At 36.2% G+C, this 18,692-nt stretch overlaps 1 protein-coding gene across 1 annotated transcript in view; it reads right to left on the minus strand.

The window, feature by feature from the left end:
• Positions 1 to 3,629: 3,629 nt before the first annotated feature.
• Positions 3,630 to 18,692, minus strand: part of LPCAT1 (lysophosphatidylcholine acyltransferase 1) — a 60,111-nt gene continuing 45,048 nt past the window's right edge. The window contains 4 exon segments of the mRNA XM_062568500.1: positions 3,630 to 4,349; positions 9,691 to 9,829; positions 12,265 to 12,363; positions 13,265 to 13,418. Of these exon segments, the coding sequence (XP_062424484.1) occupies positions 4,165 to 4,349; positions 9,691 to 9,829; positions 12,265 to 12,363; positions 13,265 to 13,418 (577 nt within the window). The 3' untranslated portion in view covers positions 3,630 to 4,164.

The following is an 18,692-nucleotide window of genomic DNA, read 5'->3' on the forward strand; positions in this document are numbered from 1 at the left end:
CTTTAAACTGTCTATAATACTACCTTGTGAAATATGTATCTGCTTAGATCAGTTCACTCCGAAAGATCCATTGTAGAACTTATCTTCCTGTGGTGAAGACAATTGTTTTAACATGCTTTGTACCTTTTAACATTTGTTTTTTTTTAAATGTTTTTTATTTGAAGAAAAATAAAAAACAAAAATGATACTTTCTAGATATCTTGGATTTCCAAAGTTTTGTGGATTTTGGTGTTCATATTCCTTCCAAATTCAGCATATTTTTCAACCATATCAGAATAACAAAGCTTTTTTCGAGCCTCTCCCTCATATAACATATATTCAGGCTGTTTTAAGAGCACTACTGGCAAGGGAGGGCAGTATTACATAAAAGTAGCAAAACATTCATCACTACTAATTGACCAGAGACAGATGTTGAAAGGCTTCACACCACTTTTTATATAAGGATTATTTGTTAAGTGAAACTGCTGTAAAGAACTGAAGTAAATTCTTTGTGCATCTCAGTGTAAATTTATGACCAGTTAAAATAATATATTGTCTTTGTAGAACTGGTAATTGAAAGCATTTACACTAGTGTTTGGTGGAGGGGGAAGAAACCTGTCCAGCCTTTTCACATCTATTTTTGCAGCTCGGGAAGTTTGCTGAAACTTAAATGTATCAATATCTAGCTGTTCCATCTCTAATACATTTTTAAAAGGCTGCTTATGTGGAACTACTAAAACATTACTGCAGTCTGAGAACAGATGAGTTCTAATGAACGCTGCTATGTTAATGCAATGTGTTACTGGTCTCAGCTGTCAATAAACTCTGAGTTTACTACCCTAGTTGCAGGGCTTTTCTGTCACTACAAGGCAGTCTAATAGCCTGATATACTACATATGCTGATATCCCCTGGATTGTATTTATTAACATCTTTATGATGTTAATACAGGCTGATTAGGTTTTCATCCTGATATTGACCACATTATTTCTCTACCTACATCAATCATCTTGCAAAAGGATGAGTGCTGCGAATCATTACAGAATCTGATTTTTTTTTAAATGGCCACTCCACCAAGACTGCTTATTCACCAAGAAAATGCAGCGTTGGTCAACCAGGCTTCTTCAGCACTGCAGCTCCTGCAGTGTTTCAGCTGTGTGGACAGAAATGACACACAGGATTTTTAAAGCATCTTCATCACTCATTGTTACATTTGTTTAAGGACCCATTTACTGCAGGCTGCAGCACCCTTCAAACCTGCACCTTCTGAACACCTTAGCTGCATGCTTACAAACAAGTGCAGTTATTACATTCATACCAATTAAAAAGCAATCTCCTCTCCAAACCAAACAAGAAACCAAACAAATCCTTTGCTTCTTTTAAAGACGACAAGTGCCCTGGATATGAGCACAATACGTACAAATTAGGTGTACTCTAATTTAGTCAATGTCATGCATATTTTATTGCTCTTTCATAGATGTGGGTAGAGCACTCCTTTCTCTGAGAACTCCTTCTCACCCAGGGTCTTCATGAAATACTCAGCTGCTCTTTCTTGTTTGCAAGTGTGTCAGAGAACCCTATCTCCTCTCCTACACTTTGAAATCCTCAGCTCCCCAAGCTCACCCACACAAGAAAACATGACCATTTTACGAGCAGCTGTCTTGGGCCACAGGGGAGTGCCATAAGAGATCTTACAGGTCACATGTGATGCCTAAACTACAGTTTGTGTCCCCTCTCTTGCATACTAAAATACATACGCTGTAAAAAACCCCCTAAAAATTAGAAAGTGGACTTCAGAAGACCTACTCCTACAACCCTAGGGCATGATCTGCAAAAACAGTAATGTCTTTGCATTAACTGCCTTTTTGTTCTGTTTTCAGAACCTTCAATGAGCAGAGGCTCTTCAGCCCACCTGGACAACCTGCTGCAAAGCTTAATTAAGTGTGTTGCAAGTTTTCCTAATGTTCCGCTTTTAAATTAATTGGCTGTATCTACTACAAACTTGGAGGGAAAAAAAACCAAACTGTTCCTATCCTCTCTATAGCAACTCTTTCCATATTTGAAGACTGCACATGTGTCTTCCTTCAGTTCCCTCATCTTTGATTAGGTATTTCTTTACATCTTTTTATTGAGTATTTTCTGTCCTCTGAACTCTGTTCAAATGCTCCTCATCTTTCTAAAGTGCTCCAACATGGATAGGTACTTCCAGAAGGCCTTATTAATCCAGAAGTATCATACAGACTACACCTTTTACACATTCCACTATAATGACTATCTTTGTTGCAGCAACAAGTTAACTGTCCTCAATGTGTGATACGCTGCTCCCTCCCTGCCCTTTTTATGCAGTTATAGCCGTTCTATGCTGTATTTGATGAGCGGACTTTTCCTGCCTAAGTGTAGTTCCTTAGAGGTCTTATTTTTCAAATAACTTCTCCAATTTTTCAAGATTGTTTTTAGTTCTAATCATGCCTGCCAATCTGCTAAAATCCTCTAGGTGGGCATGCATTACTTAAATCAAAAATTTAACTATCACCTCCAGATAAGGGCATACCCCTGCATAGCCCCATATCATTCCTATTAAAGCCAGTTTCTCCTAGTTCAGAAAGTTCCCACGTGCAGCTAAGGATTTCTAAGGACACATTCCAATACTCTAATGAGCTTCAAAAAAAATCTCCTGCTATTTAAAAAAAAAATAATAAAAACATTTGGTATAAACAATTTCCTTCTGCTAAAATTCTTCCCTTTCAAGTATAGTTTTAAAGTTATACTAACATGGGGAGGATCCAAATGTCAATGGCAGCTTTCCAGTCACAAAAACATCATTTTAATGTGGCCCCTGCAGGGTTAGTCACATAAATGATTTGAAAGTAAACTGTTGGTAGTGGTGTTTGGAAGCAGACTTGCCTTTACAGTTGTTTTGTGACAGTACTACTTCTTACTCTGAGGCTTTTGTCACATTTTCCAATATGTGGAGCTCCCTGTTTTTGGAACAGTTTCAATTTTTCTCTGAGCTAATCATTGATAATTAAGGCATCTGGCTTTACAAGAGGAAAGATGTAAGAAATGTTCCTAATACAAATGTTTTTAAATTTCTTTAAAAGAGTTCTAAAATAAAGTTACATCTATGTTATACACAGTGTATCTAATGTTGCTATAGAGCTTTAACTAGCATTCCTTTGGCATGTCCTGCAACTTTTTGCTCACTTTGCTTTGGGAGTAACGGCAACCTTTTCAAATTTGTGCTGATACAACTAAATTTTTATAGCGTCTTCCATGCTAAGTTATCTCTGTATATAGGCTTTCTACAGAAGAAATCTGATAAGTTTAGATTAAATATAATTGTTGATAAGTCTCCCATGTAAATACTAGGCAGACATGATTTGAACAAGTTAAGAAAAAAGCACAGAACAGTTTTGCCATGTGTTTGCAAACAACACATGGTATGTCAGTTTTGAAAAAAAATCAAGTTTAATTGCATCTGGAAGATAACAGTAGAAAAAAAGTATTGAGGATGAGGGAGGGAGAAAAAGAGAGGCTTTCCTTTTCATTCTACCATGGAGTGGATTGAAAGAGAAACAATTTTGCCACTCAACAATAAAAATAAAAAGCAAGTAATCCTTATCTTTTTTTTTTTTTTTTTTTTTTTTTTTTTTTTTTTGCATTATTGTTTTGGAACTGTTCATTGAAACCAAAACAAATGGCCAAAAATGTGCTTGCCTTGTTCAAGAGAATAATCCCACTGAAATCAACAAGCCTGACTATGCAGATATGGACAGCAAAATTTGGCCCCAAAACATCCCTGTAACTAGGGAAAACACTAATCACCAAAGTGCACTTAACACCATAGTAGCTACAGTTTCTTTATACATGCACAATTTGTGTGACACTGTACATGAAACTAGCCAATGAAATATAAATAAGTGTGTCACTTCCTTTTAAATATGAACATTAATAATGAAGCACATTCACATTCTTGCCTTTCAAAGACTTTTTGAAGAAAAATAAAAACACCTTCCCCAAAGTAACCTGGAACATACTAATAAATATAGCACATATGAATCAAAGAATGGTATTAAGGGAGAACTTTCACACACAAAACTGGTATTTGCTGTATAGTTGAAGTGACTTATGAAAATCCCAAGAAAAAACAATCCTCTCACCAGGAGAGGAAGGTAACAGTTGTAATATTAGTTCAGTTTCTTCTGCAGGGGCTTCTTTTTATCTTCAGCATTTTCAGGGCTGAAGTCAGTACAGATGCCATTAGGAGCAGGAAGAGATGAAGTTTCCAAACCACTCTCAGCTCCCATCTGATCAGAATACAGATAGTCTTCTGCAAAGTGTGGATGCAATTCGGCAAATTTGTAGAAGTCATCTAAAAAGATTTTTTTACATATATTAGCTCTTTGAAACAAAGAAATGCTAAGTTCAAACACAAATGGAGTATAATGACAGGATCACTTTGGAAAAAAAAATGCTAGCCTCATAGCTTGTTTCAACTTTTCAACAGAAGTTTATCACACCCTCACGACTCAGACGCTGCAAAAGGTCATCTAACCACTCTTCAAAGCCTTTCAAAGAAAAGTTAGTCAGCTTAGCTTGTGCAAGAAGGGGTAAACATACTCAGATTTGCTTAAAAATCACACAGGGAGCACTGACTGAAGCCCTCCAGCTGAGGAACAACAGTGAACAACTATAGGAGCCATTTCTTAAAAATCTAGGAAGTCTTTTGCAAACATACCCTGCAATACTCTCCACTGACAATTCTCGTCAACCTCTCTTCAAGGCTGGCTGTCATTACTGCCTTCCTCTTTAAAGATTTCACCCTTTCAAAGCTCCCAATATTTTAAAGATTGATATTGTGAGAAGTTAATTCATTTGCTTGCTTATTCCATTAAAACACTTTAAAAATTTTATACATCATGGCTCATATTATGAAAAACTGATTTTAGTGTTGTATGTTAATAAAACAAAATAGGGAACAAGATTAGCTGTTGGGGATGGGGGGAATTCCTAACAGCAAAAAGTTACATTTTTGTGTTAGAATGAGGCACTGCAGTCTTGTCACAGTCTGTCCATATGGCTGTTTACTCAGACATGATTTAAACATCAAGATCCTGTACAGGATCCAAGTCATAAGAAGCTATTTTTATAATGTAAACTGACACTGCAAAAAGCTGGATGTGTACATTATCATTAACTCTGTCATCTATAGCATATCACATACAGCCCACTCAAATTCACTCTATTATCTTAAAAGAGTTTATGACCAGGCAAGTTCCCCAGAGTGCAGAGCAAATTACTGCTGAAGTAACTTCAGAACTTCAGATGAGGGAAGCTCAGTTCCTTCTGGTACAACTAGATGTAGGAAGAAGGGAACTGCCACAGCCTCCTCTCCCCTCTGTCCTTTGCTCTTTGGGACAGTGTATTTCTCTCAGCATTGCAAAGCACAGGGGAATGTGTTTTGGCTCACAGGGCATGGAAGGTGTAGTTCAACAATGCCTCTAAATTTGTGCAGAGGGGTGGATGGGGAGAATGCAATGAAATCTTCACCTTTGTGCAAACAGGAGAAAAACTGAAAAACTTCTATCAACAAGTTAATATAGATCAAAATTATTTTGGACCCTGTAACTTCAGTGAAAGCTGATGATATTCAGGCCCTAATATCCCACAATCCTTTATCACGTGTTGAAAAACCTATACTTTTAATACTGTTTTATTCTTAAAAATGTCCTCCTGTCTGTGAAGTCTCCAAGGGCTTAAATAAGCAGCACAGGTTGATGTATCTCATAAATGATACCAATCCCTCAGTGAAAACAAGAATATCTTAAATATGTTGTAAAATGTACATAAATTTTTCATTTGACAGTATTTTTAATCAAGTTCAAATTTTTTTAAATCTCATAGCAAAGAGTCCAATACTCTGATCATTTCCAAGAAGGAACTGTAGAACAATTATTTTAAGTGGTGGTAGTTACAATAATAGTGTATTAATAATGTTATATTAATAATATTGAAACACTTGAGTGCAAGCTAATTCATCATAATCAAAACACTTGAGTATATTCAACTAATATGACTGAGAACACTATGATACTGCAGGAAAAAAGAGCAGCAATGATCTATCAGCCTCCCTTGGGTCTAGCCTGCAGCAGGAATATGAAAACATTTCCTTTTTTCACAGGGAAGTTTTAAGCTAGTCCCAGGAATCTACTCCTCTTAACACACAAAATGATATTTATTATATTAATGACCATGAAAAAAAATAGTCTTTCTAGGCTGAGAATTTAGCCCAACTGAACTCTGTATAAAAATTCAACCAACAGCAAAGATGCTCTTATAATCATACTAGGCAGAAGCCTTTTTGCATGGGAAAGGCTAGAAAATTTACTGTAGATGCCATTCTAAGTAATTCTTCAAAAGACAATTGTATCTTTTCAGAAAACAAATGCATAAAATCCTTTAAAGTGGTTTTCACACAAATATGACAATATCTATGCTAACCTGCACCCTAACAATTTTGTCACCATCTTTGAATATATTTTCAGTACTGGATCCAAATGAAAAACTCGGATTAAGGAGGACTGAACTGAACAGGATAATGTTTCTGAGAGATCTAAGTAGGCATTTTGGGTCTTGCTGAAACAAGTCCTAAAGATATAAAGGAATAATCTTTTATCAAAATGCTTCAGAGCAGAGCCCATAGAAAGACTGCTGGGATTTGCCTTATCCTCAGAAACATGGGACAAGATGATTTACAAAGAAAAGCTGTTCCAGTAACGCTTTGAATTCGAGTTCTCCTCTTGGCACTCAAGCTTAAGACAACTATGAAGCATTAGACTTGAGAAAAAGAGAGATCATCTTTCTCATTTGCTTGGAGAAAATCATTTTGCTTTCCACCCTTCACCAAGGGGAAAAGGCAAAAAGGGTAACAAAGGACCAAAGTAGAATTCTTTTCAGAATTGCTGTCTACACTTTTGCATTAAGTCTGTGTATGTTCTTCAGGAACTTCAAATCAGATGTTTTCTTCTTGCATTCCCAGTACCTGCATGAAATTCTTGCATACTCTCACTAACTGATTATCCTGGTAAAAGCTCAAATTCATGAATCTCCTCCATTTTTTTCCCCCTTCAGCTATACAATCACTTTCATATGCAGGATCTCCAAGACAAACAGAATAGATAGGTGGTGAATACAGTTCAGATAATAATTCAGTTCTTTAAAATGTTAAAGAACTCTATTTTCTAATAATTCTTCCTTCTAAGCATGTATCTGTGCAGATATTCATAACACTGCCTCACTCCCATCCTTGTTCTTAGCAAGCAAGTCAGGATCTTAAAGCACTTAACACAGTTTATCTATGAAGGGCAGAGTTTCTGAGAACTTATGATGCATACCTGCAGCATAACTGTAGGAAGGTATAGGCATGTTTTCAAATTCTCCAGAATCATCTGAAGATGGAAAATTTTTGTCCCTCTAGATTATAGATTATCAGCTTTGGAAACAAGGTGCATCTAAGCATTTAAGCTAATAGCGGACTGCCAAAAATCCAAACTTCAAACAATTCAGATCCAGCTTTATTAAACTAGTTACATAATCTTAATTTTGCTTTGGCTATTTTGTTTACCTGCAACCTGAGCTTTTACTTCAGGATGAGATCTCTGGATTCAAGGTCTTGTACTATGATTTAGGCTTGATGGTTGGATAATTTGTATTTTTTTGTTCTCAAAGATCATAAGCCTGAGTATTTGGTATTCTAAGGTGCTGGAATTTGGAGTAGAAAGGGAGTAGCAGGCTTGTGAGCAGTCTTCCCTGCTGTGTGATCCAGAGTTATTTCAGTGCTCTTTCACTGGATAGAGACATAGCTTTTATTTTCCAGAATTTTGTTGGACAGTGCCATCATAAAAACTGTAATTTTCAAGTCTTCTGCCTTTCCTTTCTCAGCTTTGCAACAAATTGAATGCATGGAAAGTTACACACATTCTTGGCAAGGCAAGGCCCCAAATATTTATGATAAACTGAAACACTGAGGAATCACAAATGCAGTTTCTAAAGTCTACCCTCATCTTCCAATTCTCTACCACAATAAAATGGGACACTTGTCCTTACTATGATTCAACATTCAGGTAAGTTGCTAAAAATGTTTTTACAATGTTTGTATTCTTTATAAAATGAGTACTTCTCAGAAAAAGATCCAAGCAAAATTTCAAAGACGCAATGCAAACACCACCCCTCTTTGTATAACCTCCTAAGAGATGACTGGTGAATGCAGAAAGAAAGACGTGGAAATAGCAGCAAGACATTTCAGTGGCCACTGTTGTAGCTGAATGGGCCAGCATTTCCTCTTTTCGAAACATCCCACAGTCACTTAGGGGAAAGTGCAAATTTAAACGCAACTGGGTATTATTAAAGATGGGTTATTGAATAATTTATACTGGCTACCACGTGAATCGGTTTGAGTTTGCTTGTATACTATTTCAAATTTAGCAATTTTCAAATAATGAGATATGCTAACATTAAGAGTTCTGCTGGGCTCACCAGCTTAAGTTCAGTGCTTGCATTTTTGAAGCTGGCAACAGAGGGAGGGGGGAAAAGAATGACTACAAATGGGTTGGGAGAAAACAAGGAGTAACAAAGGTAGTCAGCAAAAGAGCAGTCATAAGAGGAGGGACAGAGATAATGCTGGGGATTTGGCAGGCAAGATATATGAAGAAAGGCGAAATACAGCAGGAATGATGGCAGCAAAAAGGCAACAGTTAGAAAAAAAAGGGGGGGGGAGTCAGTAGTAATCAGACTCATTCTAGAAGTGAGTAAAATGGTGCTGTAGTTGAAGCACTACACATGGATTTAATAATGTGGGAATTACCAGTGTAGAAATTGCAGTTTTCTAATACTAATGTTTTAATTTGTAGCATTTCTACAAATTAAATACATGCTGATAATCCTGAAGAACTATTAGAGCAGGGGCAAATCATAAGCACTTCTGTTAGATATGTGATATGTTGGCTATCAAAAACTTCTGAATATAGGTGTGCCTGCAGGTTAGGCTGCTTTAGACAACTACTGCTACTTTTTAATCTTACTACTATTCTTAATAATATTAATACTTAAAAATGATACAACTGAAATTAGAGCTTTGATTTCTAGTGCCATACCTTATTCACCAAATCTCACCATTTTCTGAATGCAATTTTCTTGCCTCCAAATCACCTGCATTATAGACTATATATAGAGCAGCTAGTTCAAAATTCCTCCCCCCCCCCCATATTCCTACCTCCAATCCCTTCCCCCATAACTTATTTTCAAACAGGCTGAGAAATTACTTTAGGAGTAGGAAATCTTATATCTCAATGTATTCTGGGAGGACAGAAATAATGAGGAATAGATATAACAGAAAATAACAGGATGTGCTGAGACTGCTTTCTCAAAGATACACGAAGAAGTCACAAACAGAATATGTTAAAAGAGCTAATCTGGGTATTACCTGATTTAATACAAAAGTGCAAAACCCTGAAAGTATATAAACATGACATTAAGTATTACAGATGAAGTTCAATTTTTTAATCTACATTTACTGTCTGCAGTGCTTTTATAATTACAAAACAAGACAAACAAGACAAAAAGGTAAATCTAAAAATTACAACTTGTTTGTAAATCTGCATAAATTTAGACAACCTTTACATTTGTCACATTTCAGGTCCCCCTGAAATACTCACCATATGTAATCTCCCCCTTTTCTTCTTCATCTACAGCTCTAAAAAGGTGTGTTACATTGATCTGTGACACACCCATGGCAGTCTTCAGAATATGAGCTAAATCCTCTTTTAGTATAGTTCCATTTTCTGACTGGTATAGCTATGAAACAACACAACAAGATAAATCATTGCAAAGTTGAAATTTGATGAGGCTGAACAAAACAGGCATGTAAGGAAGTATTTTCACAGCAAAAGCTGCTGCCGTAAGAGCACACCTCAATGGAATCAAGAACATTAAAGTTCCATGGAAAACAACAGTTCATGACCAAAACAGGACTCATGTTTTCTACTTTAGCACCTAACTTACATTCTGTTTTACAAGAGTAAGTGGAAGGACAAGATATTGATTTAATAAAACCTTCTGTGTTTTCACAGATCAGGTAGTCAGAAGGTGATATTTGATGGAAAGGTTCACAAACATCACACTGGCAGGATTCAAAACACCCTTTCATTTGCCTAGCAATTAGAAAGGAAGGATGTCTGGCACTTACACTAGAGTGCTGCTCTTAGAATTTATTATCATAATTCTTTCTTTTACGACTTAATTGCCCACCGGAAATCTGGTGGTGCAGTAATCTTTATTTTAAGTTGTGTAACAACATACTGAAAAACTTCAATTTTGAGCAATTGTTCAATTATGTGACATGCTGCACTTTATCCCTAAAAGCAAATTACCAGATGCTTTGCAAAAAGTATCATGTGGTTCAAAACAGCAACTATTCAAAGTCACACATTCATGAACCTGCCAAATCTTTCAATACCTCCCAACAAGCTGTGTGGAAGATTTTAATATATGTGATTCTGGAAAAGGGAGGGAGAGGGGAAGGTAGAAAAGATTTAAAAAAAATATATCTAGTTTCATGTGTGTGAATATTTTTATATATATATATTTTTTAATACACACAAAATCACTTCACAGGTTTTATTTTCCTTTTTTCTTTTTCCTAAAATACTATCAGCAAAATTTCCTGAGCTCAAGACCTTTTTTTATCCTGATCATCACTAGCCAGATAAACCATAAGCCATGCCCTCTCTGTCTTGCTGAATGCTTCCCCATCTTAATGCATGTTGTCTTTGCAATTTTATAGTTCCGTCTGTTCTACAATTAACCTGGGAACTCAGTTTATGCATTGTGAGTTCCCAAGATTACAGCAGATACTGAAAACCAACAAATCTTGCAGGAAATGGTTCTTAATTTTAAATTAGGTGCTTCCAAAATAAATATTAGTCTGAGATCTTATCTTTCTCTTAAATGGTAAGGGTATTTTGATGGACATTTTGCATCATCATAGCCAAATTTATTTGAAATACTGCCCAAAACTTACATTCAACTTTAGCTGTGTTCATTTTACAGTGAACATACAGTGCTTTCCAGACAGCATGTGACCATTTCCCCATGCTTCCCCATTAAGTAAGGGCAAAGACCTCTCTGCTTTTCCCCTTAGAATAAACAGTAATAAGTTTACCCTCTAATTGCTGCTGATTTTCACAAAAATTGTAGGAACTGAATGTCTTTGTCACTTTCTCCTTAGTCAAATTTGTTTGCCAAAGGGTGAGAATGGTAGATGCAAACACTAAACATTCACAGGAGACTCACTTCTTTAGGAAAACGTAGATAAGAAGGGGAAAAAAAAGCAACAAAAAACAAGTATGCTGAAGAACCTGAGAACAGCTACACTCGGAATATAAGGCTATCATGTAGTATTATGCAAGGGAATGCTCTCAACCCCATTCATTCATTAGTGATGACAACATCAAGCTCTCTCCAGTCTCAACAACACTGGAGGCACAAGACATTGCAAGTTTAAGGGAAAGGGAAAAGACTGATACAAAATATGTTGAAATAGCAGTATTAAAGAAATGAGTTAAAAGTTACAAATTAAGGTGTCAGACAAATCCACTGGAATAGCAAATGTTCAGTGTTGGTGCTGCCAATTTCCCAAAGAGCCTGCACTAGCCATCTGTGCTGATGCTCCAACAAAATACTGGGGCTAGACAATGATCAAGAGTGCTTCTGGAAGTCTGGGCAAAGAATTTTCTTCCGAACTGCAGGAATACCACAGAAATGCAGTAAGACTACAGAACCTTACCAAGGAAATGAAAGGAGAAAAAAAATGTTTCTATGAGCATATAAAAATGAATGTTTTGAAAAACATTATTAACCTGGAGAAAAGACATTCAACAGAAACAGATTATAAACAGCAATAAGCACAACTCATGAGCATTTGGTCTGGAGCAATCAACATAAAGGACTGCAGTTGAGAAAGTCAGTGTGCTGGTGAAGATTCTAGTTGAGCTCCACAGAGATCAATGCACCTTCCAAACTCCCATTGTTTTACATGGCCGAAGTCCAAACCTGTGCTTCATTCCCTCTGAATGTGGATCCCCCCTCCAATTCCAATTTTGCATTAATGTATTTTTTTTAAATGCAAGTACATATAAAAAGAGCAAGTGAAACAAGATTCTGTGAATCTGATAGCACCATTTCTAAAAACAAAGTATGTAAACTATTTAGAGGAAGAAAATACTGCTTACCTGAAACGCCAGTTGAATTGTTTCCAGAGTTTTGGATGGTTTACAGACAACTGACAGAGCAATGACAAATTCACGTATGTCAATTATGCCACATTCATTCTGCAAAGAAAAATCTCACCTCAAAACACCGCAATTCATCTCAGAATTTTTATAAATACTTAACAGCTGCCAGAGATGTAGAATATTCAGAGAGAGCTTTACACATATGGTTGCAATAAAGGTCCAAATGTGAATTACTTTGGTGCAAGAATTCAGGTGGTAAACCTCTGTAGACTCTTTTCAACCTAGAAATCATAGTCTTAAGATTCCTGTGAGACACTACTACTATTACCACCTTACACTTTTATTTTTAAGGCTTTACATTAAGACATCCAAACTACCAGGTCAAAATTAAAATTAGAGAACCTGCAAACAAAACTAGCTTAAATGAAGCCCTGAATACATGACACCTGCTCTCTAGCCTAGAGGAGAACATTGTGGGCATAATCTAATCTCCTGGTTTAGCAACATCTCATCCAGACAAAGATAGTGGTCATTTCCCATCTTAGCTGATTGCCAAAGGAATGAAAAACTAACTCGTTTGCCAAGCTTCTGGATCCTTCAACATTTCAGGCATTCCTGGAAGAACAAATGATTTATTTACAAGGTAAGGGAAACACTGACCAATAGACATTGCATCCCGTTGCAATACAGGCTTGGCCCGAACCAATCTTTTTTCCTTCTCATATATTACATCTGAAAAAAGTATCAGTTATGTCCAACTGATACTCCTTTTATCTTCTACCTGAATGACTACTTTATTTAGTTGGCAGTGCCATCAATCAAATGTAGTCTTATTTTGCTCAAAGTGAAGTCCAGCAGGTAAATACTATAGTGATATTCTCAAAAGCACTTAGCACTGGCTCAAATCAGATCTCAGTGAATTCAATAGGAACAAAATTAGGTTAAAGCAGAGTTTATCACAAGTGATACAAATTTTAAACATGGTATTGTTTCTTACCTCATCAAAAAGAGCAAACATACTTTCTAATGTGGAAGAAATTGGAAATTCCAAGTATGCTGAAAATGCTTTAAGATCAACCTTTTCTTTTTTCATTTTCATGGCACGTTCAGCATATTTGTCAAGATCTCCTTCAAGGTTTTCTGGTTTCAGCCTAGAAAACATATTATTTTTGCACATTCAAAAATAAACCTAGTTTTAAAATAGAAGTATCAGTGCACTGAATGAAACAATGAATGATAACGGGGTAAAACACTGCAGATTCAAGATCAGAATTATTTTATAATTTTTTATAATTTTTTTATAATAAAAAAATGGACTCTGATATTTTTAAGGTTTCTACTAGTTACTGAACTATGTTAGAAATTGTTACAAGGACTTAGGAACCCTGGTCATAAACTAATATGCTTTGTTCCACTTTGATTGTAAGCCACATGTATAAGAAGTTCAAAGTGTACAAGAAACATATCAGTCTAGAAATAGTTAATAGGGAATAGTAGGTAAAGGCAACTAGGTGGGATTGAGGTCACCTGAATATGGCCTTATTGTAGGACAGTAACATAAACCAATTACTGATTCCAAATTTACTAATGGCACTGAACAGGAAAGACCTGATGCACTTTGCCTAAAAGTAGTCAGGGATGACGTAATAGTGATTATACTGTTAATCCTGTTTGTTAGTCCTAGCTTTTCACATTCTGTCCAGTGTTGGACATTGTTAGGGGACTACTCAAACACTGCTTTAGTAGTAAGTACAGCTGCATAAATTTCCCTACTAATTCTGACTGCAAAATCAGATTTTGATCTCAGGATTGGTGTATAAACAGTTTTTCATTAATGGAGATATGCTGAACAGGTTTATTTCTTGCTAAGTCAAGCTTTTTCCTTTTTGCTGCACAAAAATAATTTTAATATATTAAATATTTGCTGTGCTGCAGGTTTGCGGGGAAAATGAGTTCTCTCCCCACTATGGCATCCACCAAATTTTAATCTGCATATTTGCTCTAAACTGATTTAAGGTAATGTAGGCACCCAAACTATTCAGTATGAAGATGAAAGCAGCAAAAAAAAATATATATATACAATATTATTTTGCAACATACTAAGCAACTCCATGACCTGTATTTCCAAATTATAAGACCTGAACATGCACCTGTTGTTTCAGAGTCCTATCTTCCCTAAAAAACACTCATGTGTGTTCTCCAAACTGACAGTGAGACATCTATTGTCTGTTTTAGTCCTTGACAACATAACAAGAGCAGGATAACTCCTCTGCAGGCATTCATTTTCCTTGGTCCGATAGAGTAGCAGGAACAGTGACAAAGGAATCTGTAGAGAATTTGAGATGCATATACAACTCTGCTTCTAGCATGTGGCATTACATAATAACAGTTGACTAATCCTAATCAGTGAATATACATCCCCACTGTAGTAACAGAAATGAATTCTAACTGTAGGTTAAGGACAGCTGGCTTCTGAATCTTCTCTTCAGATAAGCCATCACTGACACAGAATATACAATTTAACATCTGTCTCTATGAATCAGAAAGATCTGGTTTGGAATGAAATGATTCAAAATTCACCTTCTGGAACAGTGTGAGTATTCATTTCATGAATAGCATTTGTGACTTGATGGGATTTCCTCTCCACTGGAAAATAACTAATTTGAACAGATAAAAATTGGAAGAATAAAACCTTATATAAGAAAGTAGGTGTGGCTCATCACAAATCTTAGGCACAACTTGTAGTTTGGAATTATAAATATACAAAAACAAAGTGAGCTAATCCCCCAAAGAGTATGTAGATTAGTGAGGTAAATATTTTTAGCTTCAACTTCAATATGAATGCATTGTACTTCCTGGCAATCCAAAGTGTGTTCACTTCCCTTTGCCTCTTCCAGAATCAGAAAGAAATTGCTCTGTGGAGGACCATAACCTACTGTGCTAAAGTGTTCTGAAGCTGTGTTCCAAATCCCACAAGTTTCTTGTTCTGAGACAAGTGCTGAATTAATGTGAAATGGTTTGATTCTCTCAATTCCTTTAAAATTGTGGGTTTTATTCCAAATGAATAAAAGGCTGGAAAACCAATAGTGAATGCCTTTGCTCATGAGATCATATTTGTTTGCCTAACAGCTTCAATGATCTCTAGCAGAACAGGACCTAGGCTTTGCAGGATAAAGCTTTATTTGCTGTTGTGGCATTTTGCTTCATTTTTCTGTTCTTTTTAGCTGAGCACTTTGGCATGAAAGTTATTCCCAAGTCCCTGAAGACAGACAGGATGCATTTTCCGCAATGAATATTAAGTCCCTTACAGCAGACTTCACAAGGAAAACCAGATTCCCAAAGGTAGGATACTTTCTGCATTACTATCACAGTTATGAGCAAGTGAGATGTTTTAGCTGGTTTTAGCTGCATTTGACCATTTGAAAACATACTCCTTTCTTGTATGTTGGGCACCTGCCAGCACAAAACTCTTAGTATCTCACAGAGCTGAAAGTCACATGTGAACAGCTGGATCTTAAACTTAACTATAGTAATTTGCAAACTCACATAGAAATATGCCTTAAGATGAAAAAGGCAAATATTTTTGTGTTTGTCTGCTGATGTTCTTCCACATGACTTTTTCCTGTAATGGAGACTGAACACTAAACACTTGCAAAACAGGAACACAAAGCTCTATGTACAGTCTGGACCACAGCTTCAGGCAGAAAGACAGTAGAAATTTGCATGGTGGTCTGGATGGTATGGACTGTTGATCAAGAGCAGAAGGGTACAAAGTCTGTGAAGTAATTATCTCCTGTCTGTGGCTCTTATGAGCCACCATACAAATATATGGGCATAGCCAAGTAGAAGCCCTGTGGCCAACTGGTTGGAATAATATTCTAGAGTGATGGTCAAAACGGAAGTACTACTTCATTTAGTTCATTCGCATCTCAGTACTAAGGATCAGAACTAATTTGAATCAGAACTAATTAAAGGATCAGAACTGATTTGGATTCTAAAATAAGTAGGTTTACTATCACTGAATTTCAGCAGGGCCAAGGAGTGCATAAGGAGATAAACCTTGTAGGTTTTCTAAGGTTGAAGAATGTTCTTCTGGGGACAGATAATTGTTCAGTGCCACAGATGTCTCCAGTACTCATCATGTGGGTCCAAGAGAGCAGCAATACTTGAGTCCAGGAAAGCTACGGATGCCGAAAGAATTCTTAAAGAAATCACTGCCCATTGTTAAAAATTACTGAACTAAGCTAGAATGAGTCTACTGTGAAAACTAATACATCTAGAGAGAAAGAGCAAACTTTTTTTGCAGTCTGACCTGAAAGAGACGTGATATAAACCAAACCATTTAAAAGAAGCACAGCTATCACGCCTTCAGTCAGAAGAGCAAAGAACCTCAGAGTCTGTATAGCAAATGCATCACAACTGGTCAAAATCCTTCAAACCAAAGGATCCAATGCTGTATGCATATCAATAACAGAACACACACTTGTATTACAACACCGTATTATGTCCTGCTGTACTTTATATATTGCTTTTTGATGCATAAAGTGGAAGCTAACTGTTGTATCAGAGGAGAAAACATGACGTTCTGAACTACAGGTATTAGTGCTGTCTGGCATTTAAGAAAATGAAAAATGAAAATTCTAATAAAAATCAAGGAGTAGAAAACAAAGATGACTAAAACAAAAAGGAAACTGATCCTTGCTAGAAATCCCAAACTATAACCAAGTATTAAGACACACACCCACACACACCCACAAGAAAAATGTAGTAATCAAGTAAATAATGCAGTACTAGATGCCATCAAATTGAGGGGCAGAGAGAAGGCAAAAATAATACTGGAAGAGATCAGAGAGAGGAGAAAAAAAAAAGTATCAAACAAAGGCTAAGCAAATAGATTATCCTTAATCTGGCTACCAGATGAGGCTACCAGTATATTTTTAAACAATGCAAAAGGTCTGTCATTAAAATTACTTGAGAAAAATTTCAGACTACACTAAGACTGATTTTTATAATATTTGTCTAAAGGCAGTCAAAACATAGTAATTAAAAGATGCATGTCCTTTAGGGAAATCAAATGTAAGCAAAAAACATAAGTAGAAGGTAAAATGACAGAAATAAGACATTGATGGGTAGAAGTGTTCTACTAAGGGTTGCAGGGTTACAGTATGTGCTGTGTTTGACTTTAAGGATAGTATCTAATTTTTCAGAAGACAAAAAAATTACAACAGAGACTAATCTTAACTAAAGAATTATAAAATTATTTGAATGAAAAATCAAGCATTCTCTGAGAAGACACTGATGGCTGATAAGTTGGGTTTCTGTAAGAAAGTAAAACAAAAATTAATGCTAGAGAGTCACCACAGTTCTTGGGCCAAGTGAGTGCAGGAATTGGAATCAACAGAAATTTGCAGCTATAGGGACAAATCAAATCAGAACTTCACAGTAGTTGCCTGCAAGGAGACTCTTAAGCAGCTCAAACAAATTCATCTCATACAAAGCTGGAGAGGTGCTTTAATTAAACGTACTGAAACGTTCTCAGTGAGAAAATATCCAAGGAGCTCTTTAAGCAGTCAGAAAACCTTAACAAGCTTCAGCGTCTGGAACATAATATATATGCGAAGTACAAATAGGCAATCACTTTAAATAGTGGGCCATTTAATTATGAGAATAAGTCATTAAATAAAACAGAGGATTTATCATTTCTGAAACCTTCAAAGACTGCATACAGTTTAGGAAACTGTTCATTAGTCAAACATACATTATTGTGTTTGACAGAAGTTTAATTACTTGAGAAATAAGGAACACAATTTAAGAAGGTCAGACTATGTGATCTCATCAATAGAACAGTCTTTCCACTATAGAGTTGAGTACAAGGCAGCTGAATTTCAGCCAGCTGTGACCTAGAAACAGTACAGCTGTGTTAGCACAAAGCTTGAACTAATACTCTTAGGGGCCCATTAGACAAATCTTGGGACCACACTACTGTTGCTACATGGCTTCTAGACTGAGGTTGGCTCCCATCCAGCTAACTGGAACAGACTGAGCAGATTTTACAGAGAGGGTTGATGAGTCCTGCAGATACATCACATGAACGGAAACAACTCTGCTGTGCAGCAGAGGTATAACATGATTTAAAACAATTAATAAAAAAAAAAAAGGATTTGCCTTACTTGAAAAAATCTTGAATTTAAAACTGAATGCTTCTAGGAAGCATGTTCTTGCTCAAAGACAAGTATTAGAACTGGATACAAAAATCACTGAAAAAAATTCAGAGATGCAGCTGAATGATCACAATGCTTCCTTGGCCTCAAAACCTTTGAATAAACAGCAAAATGACTGCATCTCTATTGTATGCTTGATGGGGATTCAGTCTTATTGCAAACTCCATCAAATTGCATCAGAAAAATAACCATGGTAATAGTCTT

Source organism: Rhea pennata, chromosome 2 (assembly GCF_028389875.1).
Source record: "Rhea pennata isolate bPtePen1 chromosome 2, bPtePen1.pri, whole genome shotgun sequence".
In the NCBI taxonomy this organism is placed as follows: Eukaryota; Metazoa; Chordata; class Aves; order Rheiformes; family Rheidae; genus Rhea; species Rhea pennata.